Consider the following 23,193-nt stretch of genomic DNA (forward strand, 5'->3'; position numbering starts at 1 on the left):
TGAAAGAGAGAAAAATGTGGTTGAGCAGAAATAACATCATATCTATCCTTATCATGGTAATTAGTTGGTCTGTGTAATTTCCAGTAAGATTCATAAAACACAGCTTGATTTACAAATACCCCCAACGTCAAACTTGCAGTAAATAAACAGCTAATGCATGGAATTTGGGGAACCCACAGTGTATAAGCGTGTGGACTTCTTTCATTAGCTTCCCATGATTTGATTTTTAGGGTAAATCTTTCAAATAATCTTCAAATTTAATTTCATGTATACCATTTTAAGAAAAATAAAATTCAAAAGACATTTCTGCAAAAATTTTCAAGATTGACTAGTATGAAATTAATAATAATAATAATAATTAATAAATATGAAATACAGGTATTTAATCACTAAGCCACTAACACAATCATGCGATTTATCATACAGTTTTAACTTAGCTGGTAACTTATAAATAAATAAAGTTATTAAGTAATAATTTTATTTATTATAAATAAATAAATAAATTATTATTTAATACTACGGTAATAAAGATAAAAATAAATAAATTATTATTTAATACTGAATTAGTATTCGATTTAAAATTGAACCAAACTAAATAAATCAAAAATTAAAATTTTAGTATTTATAAAAATCGAATCGAATTGATTTTGATCAAAAATCAAATCGAACTAAACTGGTCTGATTTAGTTCTATTCTATTCGATTCGATTTGATCGGTTTAAATTTTTAATAAATTTTTTTATTTTTTACGCTTTATTTTATTTTTAGTATTTTAAAATTTAATTATAATATTTTAACAATAATATAATATAATATACTATTATCGATAATTGATTCGGTTTGATTTTTTTAATTTTTTTATTAAAATCAAATCGAATCGAAATTTTTAAAATTAAAAATCAAACCGAACCGAAATAAATAAAAAATCAAACTGAATTTTTAAATTAATTCGATTCGATCGATTTTTTTTAATTTAAACCACTGTAAAGGTAAATATAGAAATATTTCTTTGTTTATAAATTCAATTTTAACGTTTGCTATTTTTTTTATATGACTAAATTTTGTTCGATCTACCATTCAAAAGAATTAAAATATATTTTTAAAATGGTAATAAAAATATATTTCAATTATGTGTCCATTTTTTAAAATTAATGATATTTTTCAAAATGATGGACTTGGTGGTTTCAAGTGGCTCCTCTCTATTTCTCTAGTCCATCACACGCGTGTTCTTCTGTTTCCTCCTTCTTCATTTTCATTTCAAAGTAAGATAATTGTACGATCTGAAAATTCAAGGAAACACCCTCATCTTAGAAAGTAATTGAAAAATTCCTATGCTTTGTGTATTTTGATATAAATGGAGGAATAGACAACCCAACAGAATTATCTGCTAAGGTTGTCTTAATTGTCATCCTTTTGCTCAGTTCTCAATAGCCAAGATCGAGCTCACACTCTTCAAAAACAAAGATGAAGTTTGGGAAAGAGTTCAGTGCACAAATGGTGCCAGAATGGCAAGAAGCGTACATGGATTATAATTTTCTCAAAACCCTTTTGAAAGAAATCCAAATCTTCAAGCTAAGAAACAAGCCACCAGTCACCCCATCTGGTGCCCTAAAGAGAAAGCTAACTCTTTACCGAGCTTTCAGCGGCCTAACACAGAGAAACAACCACACCTCTTCTTCTTCAGAGATTGAAAGCCAAGCCATTTTGGTGAATTCTGTTAACCGCGATGGCTCTCAAAGCTATGAGACTACTTTGCTTATGCCTTCAGATGAAGCAGGAGAATATGAGCTGGCTTATTTTAGGAAGCTTGATGACGAGTTCAATAAGGTGGACAAGTTTTATAAGGCTAAGGTTGAAGAGGTAATGAAGGAAGCTTGCATGTTAAATACCCAAATGGATGCTTTGATCGCTTTTAGGATCAAAGTCGATAAACCTCTTGGCTTGTCTGATAGGTCTGCTGATATGACTCGTCTAGCTTCTGATGTTGCAGCTTCTGCTGCTATATTGGCAGCATCTGCTCCATCTGGAGCTAGATCAACTCGTAAGTAACCTCTAATTTATGATCTATGCCTTGCTCTACAGATAATTTTGTTTTCAGATAATTAATATAGTGTTGTGGATTTCTTGGCAAAAAAGGTCCAATGAGCCTGCATGATGGCACTAGGCTAGCTCCATTGGAGATACTTAACCATGTCAAGTTCAACAACACACTTGAGACTCCTCGCTCCACCATTAAAGGCTTGCTCCCAGTTTCACAGGAGACGCAACTTAAATTCACAAGGGAAAATCTCAGGAGAGTTGAGGAGCAACTCAAGCGTGCTTTCGTTGAGTTTTACCAAAAGCTTCGTCTCCTTAAGAGTTACAGCTTCTTGAATACATTAGCATTTTCAAAAATCATGAAAAAGTATGATAAGGTATGTGCATGCATACATAATAATTATATAAGATATATATAACCCAGATTTTCTCTTCTAATTACTTACTAATTACATAATTTTTTTAATCTCTTTTTTTTTTTTTTTGTTACATGGCTAATATAATTATTTTCCTTCAGATTACTTCAAGAGATGCATCAAAAGCTTACATGAAAATGGTGGATCACTCCTACCTTGGCAGTTCTGATGAGGTGAGCAGCTTCATTCTGGTCCTGGATCTCTATCTTTTTTCAATTATGGAATCCTTCTCTTAGTTTAACTAAATTATTTACAATTTCATGGAAAAATATGTATATATATACTACAGGTAATCAAAGTCATGGAAAGAGTTGAAGCTACATTCATTAAGCATTTCTCAAACTCAAATCGCAGTAAAGGCATGAGGATCTTAAGACCAAAAGCCAAAAGAGAAAGGCACAGGACAACTTTTTTAATGGGTAAAATTTCTATTGACATAATATAACAGCTGCATGTACATTTCAGACATATCTTTGGGTGTTGTTTTTGCTAATTCCCTTTTCAATCGGAAAATTTTTCAGGTTTGTTCTCCGGCTGCACAGCTGCTCTCGTTATAGCTCTTATTTTAATCATACATGCTCGTAATATCATGAATAAACCAGGGAGAGAAACATACATGAAAACCATGTTTCCCCTATACAGGTAAACTTGGTAATTTAATTTCAGCCTTTTAGTTTTCCGGGTGTTCGAACTCAGAGATCCTAAAATTGTATTATATTGTTAAGGATTTTGAGATTTGTCTACATATCTTAATGTTGCAGCTTGTTTGGGTTCATTGTCTTGCACATGCTAATGTATGCTGCAAATATATACTTGTGGAGGCGATACCGAGTGAATTATTCCTTCATATTTGGTTTCAAACAAGGAACAGAAATGGACCATCGACAAGTTCTCCTTGTCAGTTTTGGTATTGCAGTACTAGCTCTAATCTCTGTGATCTTAAATCTCGACATGGAGATGGATCCTAAAACAAATGATTACAAGCAATTAACTGAACTTCTTCCTCTGAACCTGCTTATTGTAAGATCAATTCTCTTCTCTGCTTCATTCAACTTCATAATTTCCAAGCGTTTTCGTAACCCATCATTTTTTTTCCACCATTCCTTTGCAGCTTCTACTTGTCCTATTGTTCTTGCCATTCAATGTTCTATATCGCTCAGCTCGCTTCTTCTTACTCACCTGTCTCTTTCATTGTCTTGCAGCTCCTCTCTACAAGGTAAAACATTGTGGCAGACATGAATGAATATGCAACTTAATTAAAATGTTGGGTTTCTAATTGTCTTGTTATAAATAATTGTTCTATGAGATTTCAGGAAATATATCGGGTCTAGGGTTTTGGGAGTTTTGAAAGATTGTATTACTCTTTTTCAATCACATGAAAACTTTATCTCCACAGATCTGCTCGTGAACGTAGACATCACAATCGAATTACCATAAATTTCGTGTCTCTTTCTCTGATATTGAAATTGTGAGTGCGTGAGTGTTCCTAATGTTATGCATTTGTCTGAACATGTCTTTTAATTAATTCCTTCTCTTATTTCAGGTTGCACTTCCTGATTTCTTCTTGGCAGATCAACTAACCAGCCAGGTTAGTTAATGATCAAAGCTATTTTTCAGCCACAAAAGAACCCTTGTCCTCAATAATATATATGATAATAATAATTTCCGATCAATGTACTGATCTATAGGTGCAAGCCATTAGAAATCTAGAGTTCTACATCTGCTACTATGGCTGGGGAGACTATAAACGAAGAGAGAACACTTGCAACACAAGTGTATACAACACCTTCTACTTCATCGTTGCTGGGATTCCATATTGGTATCGTCTTCTTCAGGTCAAATATACACAACCCATTAAAATGATTTGCACTAAATTTTCTTGAAATTTATCATTAGCTAAATATTGGCTAACATGCACGTTGCTTTATTATCAAATCTTTTTCAGTGCCTCCGACGTCTGTTCGAAGATAAAGATCCAATGCATGGATACAATGGGTTGAAGTATTTTATGACAGTAGTAGCTGTTTCCCTCAGGACAGCTTACATCCTTAACAAAGGGATTGGTTGGAGAATAATAGCTTGGATTTTCTCAGTCATAGCTGCAATTTATGGAACATATTGGGATCTGGTTATTGATTGGGGGCTTCTTCAGCGCAATTCGAAGAATCGCTGGCTGAGAAATAAACTCCTTATCCCTCACAAAATTGTTTACTATCTAGCCATGGTTAGTTGCTAGAAAGGAATAGGTCTCAGATTTCGAGTTCCAGTTGGAGCCGATTATATATTTAACCGTAATTGATATGATATTGCAGGTGTTGAATGCCTTGCTGAGGTTTGCTTGGTTGCAAACCGTATTGAATTTCAATTTCTTTTCCTTGCATAGAGAAACTTCAATTGCCATTGTTGCAAGCCTAGAGATTATTCGTCGTGGCATATGGAATTTCTTCAGGTAAGTGCATGCAGTGCAACTAAAATCCATTATTTTTATGAATAATTCTTATCTAAATCAGATTTATATGAATAGCTAGTATAAATATATAAAATTTCATATATATCCCATAATTTTTTTTTTATAAATGTTCATTAATTTCATTATTTCAGGTTGGAGAACGAGCACCTGAACAATGTAGGAAAATATCGTGCATTCAAATCAGTACCGCTACCTTTCAACTGTGACGAGGATGATGACGAAGGTGAATGGCTGTGATTTTATCAACCTGTAGAATATAAGAAAGAAAAACCCTTTTGACGTGTAAAAAAACACCCAGCAAATTCATTGACCTTGACAAATGACAGAAACAAGAGAAAATAAAAATAAAAATAAAATACCCATTTTTTAAAAATGCCTTATATTCTTTACTGTGTGTATATAGACAGCTGTTATTTGTTTGATTTTTTTTTTTCCTGAGCAAAGTGTTCTGGAAAATATAATTGGATTTGATCAATTCTATTTCATGATTATGATATGTTACCGTAAAGCCGATTTAGCAGAAACAGTCAAATAGACAATTCTTCAAATGATGATGAAGGACCAACCCTTAAAGTTTTACGGCCCTGGCCCTGTCTGGTCAAAACACTAGGAGAATTTTCCCCTCTCATTTTCCTGTTAGTTTCTTTCACTTTCTTTTCAATCAAACAATCACAAATTCAATTTGCAAGAAGAATTTGAATGTTCAAATTAAAACTTGATTTAAATGTTAACCGAATTTAGTTCAATTGTTCAAATAAAAAAATGACCAATTCTATTAAGTTCAATATTTTTAAGGCAAAATTGCTACTTTTAGGATCCCTTAAAACTCTTTTAAAGTTGACAAAGGTATAATTTATCCTAATTGGTTGTATGAATTTCATTAACTTCTGGATCGTCAATAGACTATTTGGATCAAAATCACTATTTATATTGTCTCTAACGATTAATAGAAGCGAACATTCGGTGGATTTGATTTAAAATCAAATCGAATTAAATAAATTGAAAATTAAAATTTTAGTGTATATGAAAACTGACAGCAGGCAAAGTGCTTTTAACTTAAAAATGGGGATCGAAATATAAAATTTTTTCATGCACAAATTAATGATAGACGAAGAATGAATTGTATTACTAAATTAAAGGAGTCGTCGGGTACCTGGATTGAGAATGAGTAGGAAATTAAAATTTATGTTCTGCATTATTTTCAGTCTATTTTTTATGGCGATTCTGTGAATTGTGAACGAATTTTTGAGTTGGTGCCGCCTTTAATTAGTGATGCCGACAATGCTGATCTTTGTGCTCCCTTTTCGAATGAGGAATTTAGAGCTGCTCTTTTTCAAATGCATCCAGACAAGGCACCTGGCCGGATGGGTTAAATCCTACATTTTATCAGAGATTTTGGCACTTGATTGGCAATGATATTTCCGATGGTTGTCGCCTATGGCTTCAACAAGATAATTTTCCTTCTTCTCTTACTGAAACATTGATTGTTTTGATCCCTAAAGTGGATAGTCCTGAAACAGTTAAAGACTTTCATCCAATTGCGTTATGTAATGTGTTATATAAGATAGTGGCTAAAGATTTGGTGAACAGATTTAAAAGGGTCATTCCTATGATTATCTCTGAGAATTAGTTTGCTTTTGTCCCTCATCGGTTGATTACCGACAATGTTATGGTTGCGTTTGAAATTATTCACAATGTGAAAATTAATAAGGGCAGAAATGATGGTAATTGTGCACTTAAAATTGATATTTCTAAGGCTTGTGATATGGTAGAGTGGGAGTTTCTAAAAGGCATGCTGGAACGATTTGGTTTTTCTACTTAATGGATTAAGTGGTTGACTATGTACTTTTCGGAAGTTTCTTACAATATTAATTTTAATGGTGATTGGTGTAATACATGACTAGACGCCGGCATCGAAATTCTTACTTTCCGATGGAATCTCCGTTGGAATCTGGAATTTGAGGATGTCGGAGGTTCCTAGAAGGATAAAAGAAAGGTTTTCTCAAATGTTTTTAAGTGTTTTAAGGTTTTGAATGAGAAAGGATTTGAGTTTTGAAAGAAAAGACCAAGGAGGCATTTGCCAGGTTCGGCCGCCGAAAGTGAAGTTCGGCCGCCGAACGTTGCATGGTTTTGCTGCCTCCGAAGCCCATGTTCGGCCGCCGAACGTGGTGGAGGTTTGCATGCGGGTTTGGCCGCCGGAAATGGTTGACCAGGCCACCTATAAAAGGCCCCTTGTCCGGAAAATGGGGGAGTTTTCTCTCCATTCTTGGGCTAAGGTGAGTTCATGCTCTCCTTGGGTTATTTTCATGGTTTTTCTTCAAATCCTTCAAGGTTTTCATGAGTTTTCTCCTTGTGTTGAAGAGTTGTGAGCTTGGAGCAAGGAGGTGGAGCTTGGAGACTTTTGGAGCTTGGATCTCCAGATCTTCAAGCTTGGAATCGCCTCTCCTCTCGTTCTTCAAGAGGTAAGTGTAGATCCTTAGCTTTTATGATGTTTTACATGAGTTTTATGAAGGGAAAAGGGTTAGGAATGCATGAGTTGCATGGTTGTGCATGATAAGGGTTTATGTACCCTTTATGCATATTTATGGGTATATGTGTTGTTTGTTGGAGTTTAAGCTTGTTTTAAGCTCCTTTTTGCATGGATAAGGGCATATGTAGGCTTGAGAGAAGTGGTATGCATGTTGAGTGTGGTTGGCAAAGTGTTGGAGGCTGAAAATGCATGTTTGACCTGAGTTTTGCCTTCTTGGAGAACTCAGGTTCGGCCGCTGAAGCAAGGTTCGGCCGCCGAACCCCTTAAGGAGGTTGTTTTGGCCGCCTAACCTTGCCCCCGAAAGTTGAGACTTTCGTCTCTGGAGGGAAGGTTCAGCCGCCGAAGGTGGGTGACTTTCGGCTCTGGAAGGTCTTTCAGCCCCCGAACCTTGCCCCCGAAAGTTTGGACTTTCGGCTCTGGAAGGGACTTTCGGCCGCCGAAGGTTCCGCCGAAAGTGCATGAGTTTCGGCTCTGGAGGGACTTTCGACCGCCGAACTTGCCGCCGAAAGTGCCCTGTCCAGCCTTCCTTTGGCCATTTTTCCATGCATGTTTATGATGTTTTAAGGGGTTTTTGGGGAGATGTTTATAGCTATGTTAGAGTATGTTTGGTCCTCATTTGAGTCTACCTTTGTAGGATTGGACCCGAGGACCGGAGGAACCGAGGAGGCCCTCAGAGTTAGCTGGTCCAGAGTTAGCCCAGCAGTTGCTAGAGGTGAGTGGAACTAACCTATGTTTTTCAATAAATGAATGTTTTAGCATGCTCCATGCATCATGAATGCCATGTCTATAGTAGATTGTATTGCATTAGTAACCACGAAGATGATGCATTGCATATTATGATGTTGATGTGGATGGACCAAGGCGACCTCAATAGCCCTAGATATGATATGTTAATGAAGTCCTGAGGAGCCCCACAGAGGGCCGGGCATAATGAAGTCCTGAGGAGCCCGAAGGGCCGGGCACCATGATATGTTACAGACAGAGGGAGTTTTGGAGGTCATGTCCATCCGTGATATGAAATGTTTGTGCTGTGATGCATTCCATGATGGCATATGTTTTAATGTTTTTATAGTTCTGCTCACTGGGCTTTATAGCTCACCCCTCTCCCTAACCCCCATGTTTTCAGGCCCCAGAGATTAGACAGAGTCAGGAAGGGTAAGAGTAAGAGCATGGCTATGGGTATGTTTCTGTAATAGTTTAGAAGTGTAGTGGACATGATATAATGTATAGAGATGATGTAAAGTAAAGTTATGGTATGTACAGACATGTTATAACATGTAATGTATTCAGAGTTCTAGTATTGTGCTTGGCCCGAGTTGGATAATCCCTTTGTACATGATTTTTTTATGTTCATGTTTAATGATGTAATGTTTATGGACCGAGCTTGACATATGGTACGCTGACCCTACTAGAGCATTGATGAGGGCTCTAGTATAGGGGTTCTATGTTACAGAGATAGCGCATGCCCAGGTCAAGCTTGGAAAATGAAAAAGTTTACAGTTTTATGGATAGGTTTGATCATGTATGAGATTATACCAGCTGTACAGGATGTATGTTAGGCTTGCTACGGGTCCCGGCGGCCTTAAGCCGATCTAGATCCTAGCGCCGGTAGCGGTCCGATTTCCGAGTCGTTACAATTGGATTGGTTCTATTGTGCCTAGTAGAGGTCTTCGACAAGGGGATCCTATTTCTCCGTATCTCTATTTGGTGTGTGCAGAAGGCTTATCATTACTGCTTAAAGATGCTGAATCTAGGGGCTAGTTGCAGGGCTGTAGGGTAGGTGTTAGATGCCCAAAGATCTCACATTTATTTTTTGCAGATGATTCTTTGTTATTTTTTAATGCTAGACTGAAGGAAACAAATAGTATTAAATTTATTCTCAATACCTATGCGGCTGCTTCTGGAAAAATGGTGAACTTTAATAAATCTGGCATTTTCTTCAGTCCCAATGTGGTCTCCTCTGTAAGATCTAATATCAGTAATATCTTGGATGTTCTCTCACCATTGAGTCATAGTGCCTACCTGAGGTTACCTTCTCTTATTGGGAGGAACAAAAAAGCAATTTTTGGTTTTCTGAAAGAAAGAATGTGGAAGAGGATTAATTCATGGAGCAACAGATTCCTATCTAGAGCAGGCAGGGAAGTTCTCATAAAATCTGTGTTACAGGCTATACCTACATATTGTATGAATATTTTTTTGATTCTCATTACTATTTTGAATGAATTGCATAGAATGGTCAATAGTTTTTGGTGGGGGTAAAAGAGAAGGGCGGAGGGGTATTAATTGGCTAGCGTGGGAGAAGATGTGTAGTAGAAAGAAGGAGGGGGGTATGGGGTTTCGGGACTTTAGGAGTTTTAATTTGTCTTTACTTGGCAAACAATTGTGGAGGTTCTTAACAAATCCTAATACTCTTTGTTATAGAGTGTTTAAAGCAAAATACTTTCCAAATAGTGATTTATTTTCTGCCAATATAAGTAATGGTGCTATCTTTGTTTGGAAAAGTGTGATGGCATCAAGTGAATTAATTCGAAGGAGTACAAGGTGGAGGGTGGGTAATGGAGAGAATATTTTAGCGGCTTCAGCTCCCTGGATTCCTAAGAATGATACCTTTTTTGCGGATAATGGCCCCGATTTTATTAAACCACATTTGCGTGTTTGTAATTTTTTTGAAGGTAATAGGAGGGTTTGGAACATTGCTCTTTTAATGGAGTTTTTTTCTCCAAGAGATATCATAGCTATTATTAGTATTTCTATTAGTATTACCAATAAGGAAGATTCCTTCTTGTGGCACTTTAATAAAAAAGGTGTGTATAGGTGAAGTCCGCATATTTTGTTTGTATGGATTTGCTAGGAAGATAATCTTTTAATGTGGGAGTGAGTTACAGACTAGTTTGTGCAATGTTTCGATCTCTTCAAAAGTGAAAAATTTTTGTTGGAGAGCTTGTAGGAATATATTGCCTACAAAGGATAACTTAAGGCAACGGGTGTGGATGTGGATGCTAGATGTCCTTGGTGCCATGAAGATGAAAGTGTCAATCATATTTTGTTGCATTGTCATGTGTCCAATGAAGTTTGGAGGTTAGAGAGAGTGGGAGATTTGCAGCCTAATGATAATTTTTATAATTTTTTACTGCAGATTTTGAAGTCTCAAGACAATGTTCGAAAAACCTTTGTAATGGTATGTGCATGGAGATTATGGTGAGTAAGGAATTCATTATTGTGGAACCAAGTGCAAAATTCAACAGCTTATCTTGTGAAAGACATCATGCATCATATCTTGGATTGGAAAGCTGCTCAACGTACTGGTACTTTGCATGGAAATACCACTACTACTTTATATTAGGGCAGGAATTTATTTTATTCCTCCAACTCTGCTATGATCCTAAAGTCATTCCTCTCCAAATTCGTGCATCATCTTCAAGCTTGGACAATTTTAGTTGGCTTTGTCAAGTTGATGAGGCTTTGTTTTAAGTTCAAGATTTTATTGGCTACGGTTTTGTTGTGGAAAACTTGAGCTCTCCGTCACTGTTTACTCTTTGCGATAAAATTTTTGCCTTTTAATAGCTGTATTCTTATGGACTGTTTGCAAGTGGTTCAATAACTTCAGTCTCTATATTTAGACATTTCTGAACTGGATTTGATTTTAAATGATTGTAAATTTTTGTTAGACTCTAGAACTGATATTTCTGTTAGATGGGTTCGTTGTCATGTCACTCTAACTGTTCATACTTTGGTTAGAGAATCTATTAGGCATGGTCGTCTTTCTGTTTGGGATAATATCCTCTTTGTTTGATGAAATTTTATTAATACAACTAGTAGTTTTGCTTTAAAAAAAAATGTATATGAAAACTAAATTGAACTTAGAAAGAAATCGATCTGAATTGAGCTAATTTGATTCGATTCAATTCGATTTAGTTCAATCAATTAGATCTTTTAATGGAATTTTTAATTTTTACTCTTTATTTTTAGTGTTTTAGTATAATTAATATATATTAAAAAGATAATATTATCTAAATAAAAAAATAAAATTTTATCAATTATTAGCTAAATGAAAAAAAAATTTAAAGTTAGAACTTATTGAAAAAAAGCAGTTGATAAGTGAATTTTTGGCAGCCAATTAAAATGGTAACTATGTTATTTGAATTCATATATATTTAACAGTTTTGTTAAAATAATTATTTATTTCCTACATAAGATATCTTAATTTCAAATTCTGAACTCAAATTCAATATTTAAAATTTAAATTTCAAATTTAAATATACATGGATTCAAACTCAACATAAGTGAATTTTAGGATAGAGAAAGAAGTGGCGCTACCTGGTGTATGATGGGCTCTACTGCCTTTCAGTAGCAATAGCACCAAATTTCGTTTATAAGTGATTTTTTTTGGGTGTTTCGATTTCTGGTTCTCGCTGAGTTTTGGATTTTTCTGTTTATTTTGTTTGTTAATCTCATCATTGTATGCCAGTGACTCCTCTGCGTTGGAGTTCAATGAAACTCTATTGAGCGACTCCATAATTATTATAGACTGAAAATACCTAAATTAGTCTTTTCACTTCAACTGGTCTGCAATGAATACTTGTAGCTCTAGAAGCAATTAATTTATGATGAAGCAGAAGAAAAAAGACAAGAAAAGAGAAAGCAACCCTAAAAATGGAGGCATCTTTTGTTGGTTCTCAGACATAATTATTAAGACTTTGTTATGTTTTTCTTTCATTATCATAATCATCAAAATCATCCTTTTAAAGTCATTTTTCCCATCCTGGAATGCTGTGTTTATGCTGCCAAAGTATGGGACATCATACCCTTAATTTTTGCTTTTCTTTTTTCCATGATTCCCATCATAATCATAATCATGCACTTCCAATAATTTATACCAGTTTTCAATTTCCCCCTTTCTTTGATATTTCAATAAAACAAAATAAAATGTAAAGAAAAAAAAAAAAGAAAGATAAGATTGGGTGCTGTCAACTGTCTAGAAAACAGTATCATGGAAAACCAATGTTTAATGGGCTTGGAATGCAAGGTCCATTCAGGTCCAAACTTGCAAGCAGCCCCACAGCTTCTCATTATCTCTAATTTTTTTTAATTGAAATTATATTTAAATATAAATGTTTAATAATATCAAAACCAATTTATTAATAATTATAAATTTGCAAATAAAAATTACTGTTATATATTATTTTCTATTCATATTAGTTTAGATATGAAATATGTATTCTTAGTTTAAAATTTAAAAAATTAATTTTTTTTAATAAACTATTGAGTATAATAACAAAGTAGAAACCAATATATTATTTTCTTGTATTATGATATATTGATTTAGAAATTGAGCAAGTGGATTATTAAAAATTAATTGTTGTGATATTTATTTTAAAAAATTTGTTAACCATTTTAATTGGATGAAAAAGAAAGTGGGTTGAAGACCAATTTAGGCCAATTTTAGATGAAGAAGGAGATGAATCGAATTTAGCATTCAAAGAAAGAGATTGGAGTGAGCATTCAGTCGGTTGGTTTAAAATCGAATTAAATCGAATAAATTAAAAATTAAAATTTTGATATTTATAAAAATCGAATCGAATTGATTTTGATCAGAAATCGAATCAGTCTTATTCAATTCGATTCGATTCGATTTAATTTATTTAAATTTTTAATATATATTTTATACTTTATTTTTAATATTTTAAAATTAATTAAAATATTTTAATTTTAATATAATTCAATCTTTTTATATTATTAAAAATAATATATTATTATTAATTGATTTAGTTTGATTTTTTTAAATTTTTTTTAATTAAAATCAAATCGAATTGAAGTACTTAAAATTTTTAAAGTAAAAAATTTAACTAAAATTTTAAATTAATACAGTTTGATTAATTTTTTTTAATTTAAATCGAATGCGAGTCGCGTGCGGAGGGGATGCAGAAGTTCTCACTTCTCACGTGAGAAAGAGGATGGAGAGTAATGGTAAATAATATGGACACCTTCACCATCTCACAGGAGGCACGCAGGCAAAGCGTGACCAAACTAATGATAAGAGAATAAAAAAAAAAAATACATAAAACCATTATAGAAACAAAATGAGTAGAATCGATCAACATCATATTAATGAAAATTTTTATATTTAAATATAATTTATTATTTTAAATTTTAAAAATTTATCAAAAAATCAATTATTATTAATTTTATAATATCCAAATTTATAAGTTATATATTTTAATTAATAATTTATATAAAAATATAGTTTTATTAGTAATTTTTATCTTATTACTTATTGTAAAAAAATATATTTTGTATTTAATTCATTAATTGTTTATAAATTATTGATTAACAGATTATGTATATTAGTTCTTATATCCGAATAATCAAACTCAATTATATATTCTTTAATTAAATTTGAATGACATTTATAAATTTAACTTAATAATAAATATATTTAATTAAATTTAGAATTTACAGAATTCTGATTCTCATTTTATAATTTTTGTTTACTTTATTATATATATATATTAATAAAAATAATTTATTAATTTTTAATTATATTAATTTTATTAAATATTAAAAAATATTACGATAAATTTTTAAAAATAAGATAAAATAAATAAAATTATAATAATTGATTTATATATTATTAAAATTAAAAAAATAAATAATAATTTTGAAATAATAAAAAATAAAAAATTGATAAAATTTATGAAATGAATGAAATAAATAGAAAAAAAAAAGGTAATTATTGGGTTGTAATTGGATGGGGGATAGTGCAGTGTGCAAAGGAGACAATCTCCACAGCAGCAATCATTTGTAAAAATTTGGCATTTTTTTAAGCGTTAATAGCTGTATTTTGTTATTTTTGTTAATTAAATTTTAACCCTTTAAAATTATTTTAATCGTATTTTATTATTATTTATATCATTTAAAATTAATTAAATTATCATCTCATCCGCTGCATTAGCATGTTAATCCGTATATTTTATAGTAAAATTAATAGTAATTTAAAATTTTAGAATAAAATTGTAATAAAATTAAATATTATATTTTTTAACAATTATTTATTTTATTAATATTTTTTAAAAAAATGAAAATTGGAATCTATAATTTTAAATATTTATATATTTTTTTAATATTTAACATAGTCAATTAGAGAATCAAATACTTAATATATATATTATTAAATTTTTTAAAATTTATCCTAAATATTTGTATAATTTAAAAAAATATTAATATTATGCTTGAAAATTAAAAGAATAATTTAAAATTTTATTTTATTATTTTTAAAATAATCATATTAAATATTATTTTAAAATAATTTTCAATATTTTATAACTAATATATTTAATAAAATTATTTTCCTAACCATAATTTTAAAAGTAATGTTATAAGCATATTACACAATAAGCATATTTCACAGATTTAAAAAAAGTCGTTGTATCAAAATAAAAGTAAAACAAATTGTTTTTATAAAATTATTAATCAAAATAAAAAATTAAATAATAATATGAATAATAATTTTTAATATTTAATAATAAAAAATAATAATTTTATAAATTTCTATACTTATCAAATATTAAAAGAAGAAAGTTTCATTTATAAAAAATAAAAATATACTATTAAATTATAATAAAAATAAAATATATAATTTTTTTAATAATTAATTTTAAATTTTGTTAACGTGACATAATAATATAATATCAACATGAAGAGTAACATAATAACTTCATTAATTTTTGATGATATAAATAATAATTATATAAATTTAAATTAATTTTAAAATTTTAATTTAATTTAATTTAAAAATATATAAACTATAATTACAACAAAATTAAAAGCTAATAATTTTTTCACAATTATTTTTTTTATTATTATCATTTTGCTACTTTTCTATGCCCTTAACATCATTGTTATTGTTTTCTCTTTTAATTCTACTTCTTTTCTTTGTCTTTTTTTTCCTTTTTCTTTTCTCCTTTCTTCTTCCATTCTTTTTTCTTTCTTCCACTTCTAAAACGATGGGTTCAAATTAGAATCAGAGCCATCAATCGCTTTCGATTTCTAAATCAACTTAGAGTCTTAAATCAAGGGCATGTTCATGGCCTCCATTTCTCCGGTTATTAAATTAAAATTGAAATCATACTGAAATTAATTTATTTAAATCGATAATTTCATTTAATTTTAATTTTTTATAAAAAATTATTTCTTAAATTAATACATATGCAAGTTAAATCATCAAAATGATTAAGTTCGAAATTTTTTATTTATAAAAATTATTATTTTTATTTAAATATAATATTATTTTATTTTTTATACTATATAATATTATTTTTTACATTATAAAAAAGCACATTTTATACAATTTATTTATTCAATTATTGATTAAATAATATTTAATATTTATATTATTCCTTTACTTTTTATTTAGTTTTATTTAAATTTTTATTTTTATTTTTTAATTAAAATTATATTGACCATTTAAAATTTAAATTTAATTAAAATTGAAATTAAAGCTGTAACAAGCTATTGAACCGTATGGTTGAATTTAATTCATAAATCAAATCGAATGTCTGAAATTGGTCCTTGATTAGATAAAAAATAATTTTTTAAAAATAATTATAAACAGTAAAAAAACAATTTTTGTAAAATTATATTTCTCTATAGCATTTAAATTGCTTTTTCTTTTAAGAACTCAATACCAATCAGACTATTTAGTTAATTTCAAATAAGTAATTAATTTATAAAAATATTTTTTTAAAAATTAAATGATTTTTATATATGATAAAAGTTATTTGAAGATATTGTGGCATCACATATTAGTATTTATTATTAATAATCAATTTTAATATTATTCATTGTGGAGAAATTACTTAGTAAATTTGGAGTACTATAAAATCAACTATCAAAATAAATTTATTATTCTTTGCTCTATAAACGCTTTAATTAATGCATCCATATTTTTTAGTTAATTTAGTTTAAAATTAAAATAAATTGAATAAATCAAAAATTAAAATTTTAGTATTTGTAAAAATTGAATTGATTTTAGGCAAAATTTGAATTGAATGAAACCAGTCTAATTCAATTTGATTTGATGGATTGAACTTTTTAATAAACTTTTTATTTTTTGCATAGTATTCTAAAATTTAATTAAAATATTTTAATTTTTATTATAATTTAATTTCTCTATACTATTTGATGTTTAGAGATTCAGAAAATAAAATTTACGGTGTGTGTAAACTTGGTCAGGGGAGATCTCGTTCCTTTCCTTTTATTTATTTTTCTTTTGTATGCTAATAATATCTAACTGTTTTTCTGCTACAATATCACTTGTTTCTATTACTTAGACCCGTGCGTACAGACGCATCAAAATACTTCTCCACGCCAGCGGCTATTTAATTTTTTTCCGGCACGCATGCTAGTAGGACTACGAAGTGGCTGAATTTGCTTCCCTTACCTTCTATCACATCACCGTACTAGACTTTTCATGGATAGATTTGCGCACGTAGTCAATTCGGTCCACCTCTTATCATAGGACTGGATCACGCGATATTGTACCGATCTACCTGTGTGTGGCTTAATGGGTTTTGAGTCTGTATCTTTCTTCAGGTCAGGCCTCGTCCCCTTGCGAAAGAATTGCGAAAGAAGTCCGACGATTATCACTATTAAAAATAATATGTTACTGTCACTAATCATATCAGTTTAATTTTTTTTAATTTTTTTAATTAAAATTAAATTAAATCAAAATAATAAAAAATTAAATTGAATTTTTAAATTAATTCAATTTAATTAAATTTTTTAATTTGAATATAATATAATAGAGAAAACATTTGCTTAGAACACTTTACCCAAAATGGATGATTTGGTTAGAACATAATTGAAATATAAATAATTATACTAAAAAATAAAGGAATAAAATAAAATAAAAGCTCACGTGCCACATTCAAAAGAATAAGATTCCTGTGAAATTACTCTCATTACTGCCAATTCAGACTTAAAACCTTGACTTGCTTGTTAAGGCCAAGTTTTCTTTTTCCCTTCATTATAACCAACATTGACTAGCTAATTACCTGTGTTATCAAGTGATTAATTAACCAATTAAATATATGAATAAAATTAATAATTACGAAATAAATTATTACAGCCTTCCCTAGATTATGGCCCCATTCAGGGAGACTAAGGACACATCTCTATCTAACTTAAGATATGTGTTCCCAATATGTCTGCATAATCTTCGCTTCAAATGATTGATTCTTTAAGTTTTCACTATGTTTTGTTTTGGTTAAGTCATTTATCCTCTACTTCTTCCATGGACAAATTTGAAAAGGTAATATTCTGATGGCTATCATGAAGCTCAGCATTGAGCATAGCACAGCGTAGTTACGAAAATGAAAATAAAAATAAAAGAAAAAGGTGGCGTGGCATTTATAAAATAGAATGAGGAAAAGAGAGATGGGCCCACCCAATAATAATAAATAATTGAGAGGTAAAACGTAAAATCTGTGAAACAAAAATGATATAATTAAAGCCTGCATGACTTCAATTATTGCAAGTATCCCAAACGCATGACTTTTCTGACCTCTTTCCCCCCTTTTTCTTCTTCTTAATTTCTATCTTCTGTAATTACTCAAATACCTACCCCACGCGCTTCCCATGGGACCCACTTTTTTTTATTATTCATTTTTCATATAAATAAATCGATGAGTCAAATTTTAACTTCAAAATCAATTGAAATTTTATTTATTTTAAATTTAAATTTAAATTTAATATTAATAAATTTAAATTTAAATTATTTAACAAATAAATTTAAACGAGTTAAAATTTTTACTAAATTTAATATCAAATAATTTAATTTATTTATAGAGAAATTTTAATTTAAAATTAAATAATTTTAATTAAATAAATAAATATATATATATTCACTACTATATTTATAAAAATAAATTTTTAAATTTTAACAATTTATGTATATAAAAATTTTAAATTATATAAAAATAATTTTTAAAAAATTTTAATTTAACTCATAAAAATATATGAAGAATATATCAATTTACTTAATAAAACTGTTTAAAAATCTATTGGCAACTCTTCTAATAAATTTTTTATTTAAAAATAAATTAAACTCATGAGATTTAACGAGTCGAATATTATAGAACTTAAACTTATCTCATTTACTAAGTGAATCTAAAATTTAAGTTTAAATTTGACTCATTTAGAGATTAAATTAAAACTGATCAAATTTTATTAAAATAAATTTCAAATAACTCACGAACAATTTAATTCGTTTACAATCCTAATTCATTCTCTGTTATTTCTCTTTTGTTTCTATTTTTTTTTTATTTTTTATTTAAAAAATAAAATTTTTATTTATTAAATTTTTTATTAAAATTAAACTGAATAAAATAAAATATAAAATTAAATTAAAATTTAAATTAATTAAATTTAATAAATTATTTCAATTTAAATTAAATAATTATCGTGCTTAATTTTTACCCTTTCCTTTTCACTTTTTTCATTATTTATAAGTAATTTCTTTATTTTAATTATTTGTTATCTATTATACCGCTAATAGATTTATTTCAAATTAATAGTATTAAATAAAAATTAAATTTAAAATTATATAATTTTATTTATATTTTTAATATTAATGAATTAAAATTCATTAACAAAATAGTGGGTCTTATGATTAAAGTCTGGCTAGTTTTTTTTTTTTACCGAAGAAAAGCCTGGCTAGTTTAACTGCTCAAAAAACATAAAAGAGAAGTTTGGTTAGGGGGTTGGCTCCCCATTGAATGGAAGATTAAACAAGAAACTTTCTTGGAGAAGTAAAAGCTTGGTCTCTTTGTCTGCTGACTTAAACACACACTTTACTTCATATTTTATATTATTTTTATAATTATATTATATTTTATTTTACTTTAAAAAAATAAAAAAAATGGGGCAGGGGAGCCTGGTCAAATTTCTTGCTAATCTCTATCTTCCCAAGGTGTTCCTCTGTTCACCCATCACGCTTTGCTCCTTTAAAAGATAATTATCACCTTATTATCCAATGGTTTGATGCCACGTTGGACCTTTGTCTGGTCAAAGTATACTGTTCAGTTGCTGAGTCAGCGTTCTAAAGCTACTGTACTGTGTCCCATTAGTTATTAGTCATTTCACTTGAGCGATTTAGTATTATAAAAACTTGGGAACCGGGAAAGATTTCTGCTTGATTGGATTTATTAATAAATTTTAATTTTTTTAATCAATAATTTTCTTTGTTTAATTATCGTTTGAAAACAAACAAAAACGACAGTGTTTCATTGCCCACATGTATTATTGTGTTTAGTAATCATGCCTACCATAATCATCCTTATTTTGATGATCATGACCATTAAATAATATATTTTTAAAATAAATAATTATAATAAAAAGTCAAATAGCATCCCTTGGATTATGAGTTATTATTATTATTATTATTATGATATGGACCCTTTACCACCTCTTGTTTGGTGAGAACACAATAATTTGAATGATTGGCATGTAATAATAATCCCATTAATTAACAACAACATTCTCACATCAATTCCCATCTTAGCTTTTTCTTTTTTCTTTTATGATTGAAAAAATAATTTCAAAAGAACATTTTAATAGTGAAATTTTTTAAAAAATATTGATTTAGAAATCATACACTGATATATCTATAATCACAAATTTAATTTGATAATAAATGCATCTGAATAAATATGAAAGATACGAAGGTCTATTCTCTATTCTCTATTCTTCAAAACTCTAATTCCCATTTCAAAAAAAAATATATATATATATTTATGATTTTACTCAGTAAATTAATTTTGAAATTGAATTTAGTTTCTATCTATTTTTGATTTTTTTTAATTATAATTAAGATCTTAATCTATATAAAAATAATTTATTCTACTCATTAAATTGTAACTGAAATTATAAGATTCATTTCCAACTATATTTTTAGGAAGACAACTTACCTTCTATCTTTAGAAATGGTGTTATTAAGAGAGACAGTTATAAATTTTGAGATACTAATTTTTTACAGGTAAGAAAACAAGTGATTCTTTATTAAAAAATAATAATAAATTATAAATCAAATTCTATTATATTAATAGAGTATTTAAAAAGTCACTCCCAAAAAATAAAATGAGATAATATCGATCCGATCTTGATTTTCAATTAAAATTCTAAATATAGATATATTATCCTTTTAATAGGTTTATTCTATTCGAATTTAAATTATTGAACTAGTATATTCGGAAATTGTAAGAGTAAGGAAATGGTGTGGGAGGGCAGATTGAGATTGGATTGCAGAGGGAAATCACTCTCTTTCTCTCAGTCTCGTGCGGACCGTTGTGTATATTAATATAGATTCACGTGTGTTTGTCAACCTGGATTTGTCGGTCAATCTTTATTACCAAAACCCATCAGAAAATCAAGTGTTCGCCATCTCTTAGTATTATTCGTGTTTCTCTGATCCCTTCTCTCTCTCTCTCTCTATATATATATATATGGATGTATAGATTTGATAGGGGTTGCCATTTTTAAGCCTCTCAGGTTTTTCCCCCTTTGCTTGTTTCTCTGTGTGGTCCTCTTTCTTCTCTTCTCTTATCTGGAGGATGGAGCTTGCTTTGAGCCTAGGTGAAGATACCTCCAAGCCCTTCAAGTTTCTTGACCAAAACCCTAAACTATCAACTAAAGATCTAGGGTTTTGCATGGGATTAGGAACTGGATTCACTGCAACACCAAGATCCCATGATAAAGTAGTTGATTCTACCCTTCAAGCTGAGGCTGCTGCTGCTGCTGCTGACATAAGAGTCTCATCAGATCATCTTCCTGTTCAGCTTGATCTTTTACCTTTCTCTCCGGTTCCCCGTAGACAGCCCCCTCCTCAGATTCCCTTTCCATGGCTCTCAGATAACCGTATGTTGTCCTTTTTGGGTTTATCATTCTGTTTGTTTTCTAAGAATCCAAAAGAAAGAGCAATGAAAACTTTAACAGCTTTTCAGTTTCTCTTTCTCATTTTTCTCAGAAAGCAAGCCCCTTTTTTTTCTTTTGATTTTCACGCAATTTTAAGATCTGGGTATTGCATGTTTGGCTTATTAATTAGCTTGTGGGTTCTTGTTGTTTCTTGACGTTACAGTGGCGTCTGAACGGGGTTCCACAGATGGATCCGGTAGGGGGTTCGATGTAAACCGGCTATCAGCGGAGGAGGCAGAAGAAGGGGCGGCGCTGTCATCTCCCAACAGTGCTATGTCGTCGTTTCAGATGGATTTCGGGATTAGGAGCAGCGTAGGTGGTAGATGCAATAAAAGAGATATGGAAGCTATTGAAGCCGAGAGAGCGAGTTCAAGAGCAAGTGATGATGAAGAGAACGGTTTGACTCGGAAGAAACTCAGACTTTCTAAGGAACAATCAGCTTTCCTGGAAGAAAGCTTCAAAGAACACAATACCCTCAATCCTGTAAGTCTTTTTCATCCATTTTTGGTCACTTAGAAAAAAATTTGCTTGCTTGCGTATAAGTTCTATAGCAATGAAGTGAGCTCAAAATGTGCAGAAACAAAAGCTTGCTTTAGCAAAGCAATTGAATCTTCGTCCTCGCCAAGTGGAAGTTTGGTTTCAGAACAGAAGAGCTAGGTATGCACAAGCTGCCTGCCTTTTCTTGGGACATGAATATTCTTTTTTTTTGGGTGATTTTTTGATAACCCATTTTTTATTTTTTATTAAATTGTGTTTTTGTTGTTTTTTGAATTTAAATAGGACAAAGTTGAAGCAGACGGAGGTGGATTGTGAGTATTTAAAGAGATGCTGTGAGACACTGACAGAAGAGAACAGAAGGTTGCAGAAGGAATTGCAAGAATTAAGAGCTTTGAAAACTTCCCAACCTTTTTACATGCAACTTCCAGCTACTACTCTCACCATGTGCCCTTCTTGCGAGCGCGTGGCTACCTCCTCCGCCACCACCAATGACAACAAGAAAAACCCAGTGGCCACCGTAGCCGCCACCGTTACCATCCCTCTGACTACCACCACTAGCAACAAAAATTCTACACCATTATCACTAGCTAATAAGCCTAGATTATACCCTTTCGCTCAAGCTCAAGCTCACCAGGCTGCTTCATGACTCATGGCCAATGTGTAATTAGTAACTAGAAAAGATAAAAAAAAAGATGGAAAACAAAGAAAAGCAGAACTCCATCCTTATGTAAATATTTGGGGTGAAGCTTGAAGGAATTAATTTCTTTTTTAATTTTTATTTATATTGAATGGGGAGGAAGCAGTTGAAGAGTGATTGATGTGTTCTGTTGACTGATGACGAGGGATTGCATTAGATGAGATTTTGATAGAAAAATCTCAATTTTGTGGAACTATGTAATTAATTAGTTTTATATACAAAGAATATAGTTTGAAGATTTTCTTTTATAAATTATTTTTTGCAAATAAATCAAATTTAATTATTTTTGTGAAATTAAGAAAATTACATATTTAGGATTTAAGCTTTCTTGACTAAAAATATCCAACAACATAATAATAGAAATTAGAAGTTGGAGTTGTTAACCACCATGATGAAAAATAGAAAAAATTAAGTAATTTACGCAAGGGAAATTAGCTGGAAATTAATTAAAAGAATGATTTAGCCATAACCATGCAGCTTTGGCTGAAAGAAAAAAGAAATGGTGTAGGTTGATTTATGTGATTTGTCTCAATCTGATGAAGCTGCAGCTAAAATGATTGTGTAGCAACCAATTCACA

General features: G+C 30.3%; 2 protein-coding genes across 4 annotated transcripts; both read left to right on the plus strand.

Annotated features, from left to right (window-relative positions):
• Positions 1-1,463: 1,463 nt before the first annotated feature.
• On the plus strand, positions 1,464-5,159 carry LOC110623783 (phosphate transporter PHO1 homolog 3-like). 3 transcript variants are annotated; one of them, XM_043960495.1, is made up of 12 exons: positions 1,464-2,044; positions 2,146-2,413; positions 2,554-2,625; positions 2,742-2,871; positions 2,974-3,094; positions 3,214-3,472; positions 3,564-3,668; positions 3,996-4,040; positions 4,141-4,287; positions 4,398-4,676; positions 4,765-4,901; positions 5,054-5,159. In XM_043960495.1, the coding sequence occupies exons 1-12, from the start codon at positions 1,464-1,466 to the stop codon at positions 5,157-5,159; spliced, it is 2,250 nt and encodes a 749-aa protein (XP_043816430.1). The 3 variants fall into 3 exon arrangements, with proteins under 3 accessions (XP_043816430.1, XP_043816431.1, XP_043816429.1); XM_043960496.1 differs by having other exon boundaries at positions 2,164-2,413; XM_043960494.1 differs by having other exon boundaries at positions 1,464-2,040; positions 2,136-2,413.
• A 15,592-nt stretch (positions 5,160-20,751) lies between these two features.
• Positions 20,752-22,867, plus strand: LOC110622391 (homeobox-leucine zipper protein HOX11). Its single transcript, XM_021766876.2, has 4 exons — positions 20,752-21,363; positions 21,584-21,903; positions 21,998-22,077; positions 22,201-22,867. The coding sequence occupies exons 1-4, from the start codon at positions 21,060-21,062 to the stop codon at positions 22,562-22,564; spliced, it is 1,068 nt and encodes a 355-aa protein (XP_021622568.1). The 5' UTR covers positions 20,752-21,059; the 3' UTR covers positions 22,565-22,867.
• The last annotated feature ends 326 nt before the right edge of the window (positions 22,868-23,193 follow it).

Source organism: Manihot esculenta, chromosome 9, assembly GCF_001659605.2.
Source record: "Manihot esculenta cultivar AM560-2 chromosome 9, M.esculenta_v8, whole genome shotgun sequence".
In the NCBI taxonomy this organism is placed as follows: domain Eukaryota; kingdom Viridiplantae; phylum Streptophyta; class Magnoliopsida; order Malpighiales; family Euphorbiaceae; genus Manihot; species Manihot esculenta.

Coding starts and splice junctions, on each gene's coding strand:
- LOC110623783 (XM_043960494.1), top strand. CDS start 1,464: ATGAAGTTTGGGAAAGAGTTCAGTGCACAAATGGTGCCAGAATGGCAA. Junction 2,414..2,553: donor TCATGAAAAAGTATGATAAG/GTATGTGCATGC, acceptor ATTTTCCTTCAG/ATTACTTCAAGAGATGCATC. Junction 3,473..3,563: donor TTCCTCTGAACCTGCTTATT/GTAAGATCAATT, acceptor ATTCCTTTGCAG/CTTCTACTTGTCCTATTGTT.
- LOC110622391 (XM_021766876.2), top strand. CDS start 21,060: ATGGAGCTTGCTTTGAGCCTAGGTGAAGATACCTCCAAGCCCTTCAAG. Junction 21,364..21,583: donor TCCATGGCTCTCAGATAACC/GTATGTTGTCCT, acceptor TTGACGTTACAG/TGGCGTCTGAACGGGGTTCC. Junction 22,078..22,200: donor TTTCAGAACAGAAGAGCTAG/GTATGCACAAGC, acceptor GAATTTAAATAG/GACAAAGTTGAAGCAGACGG.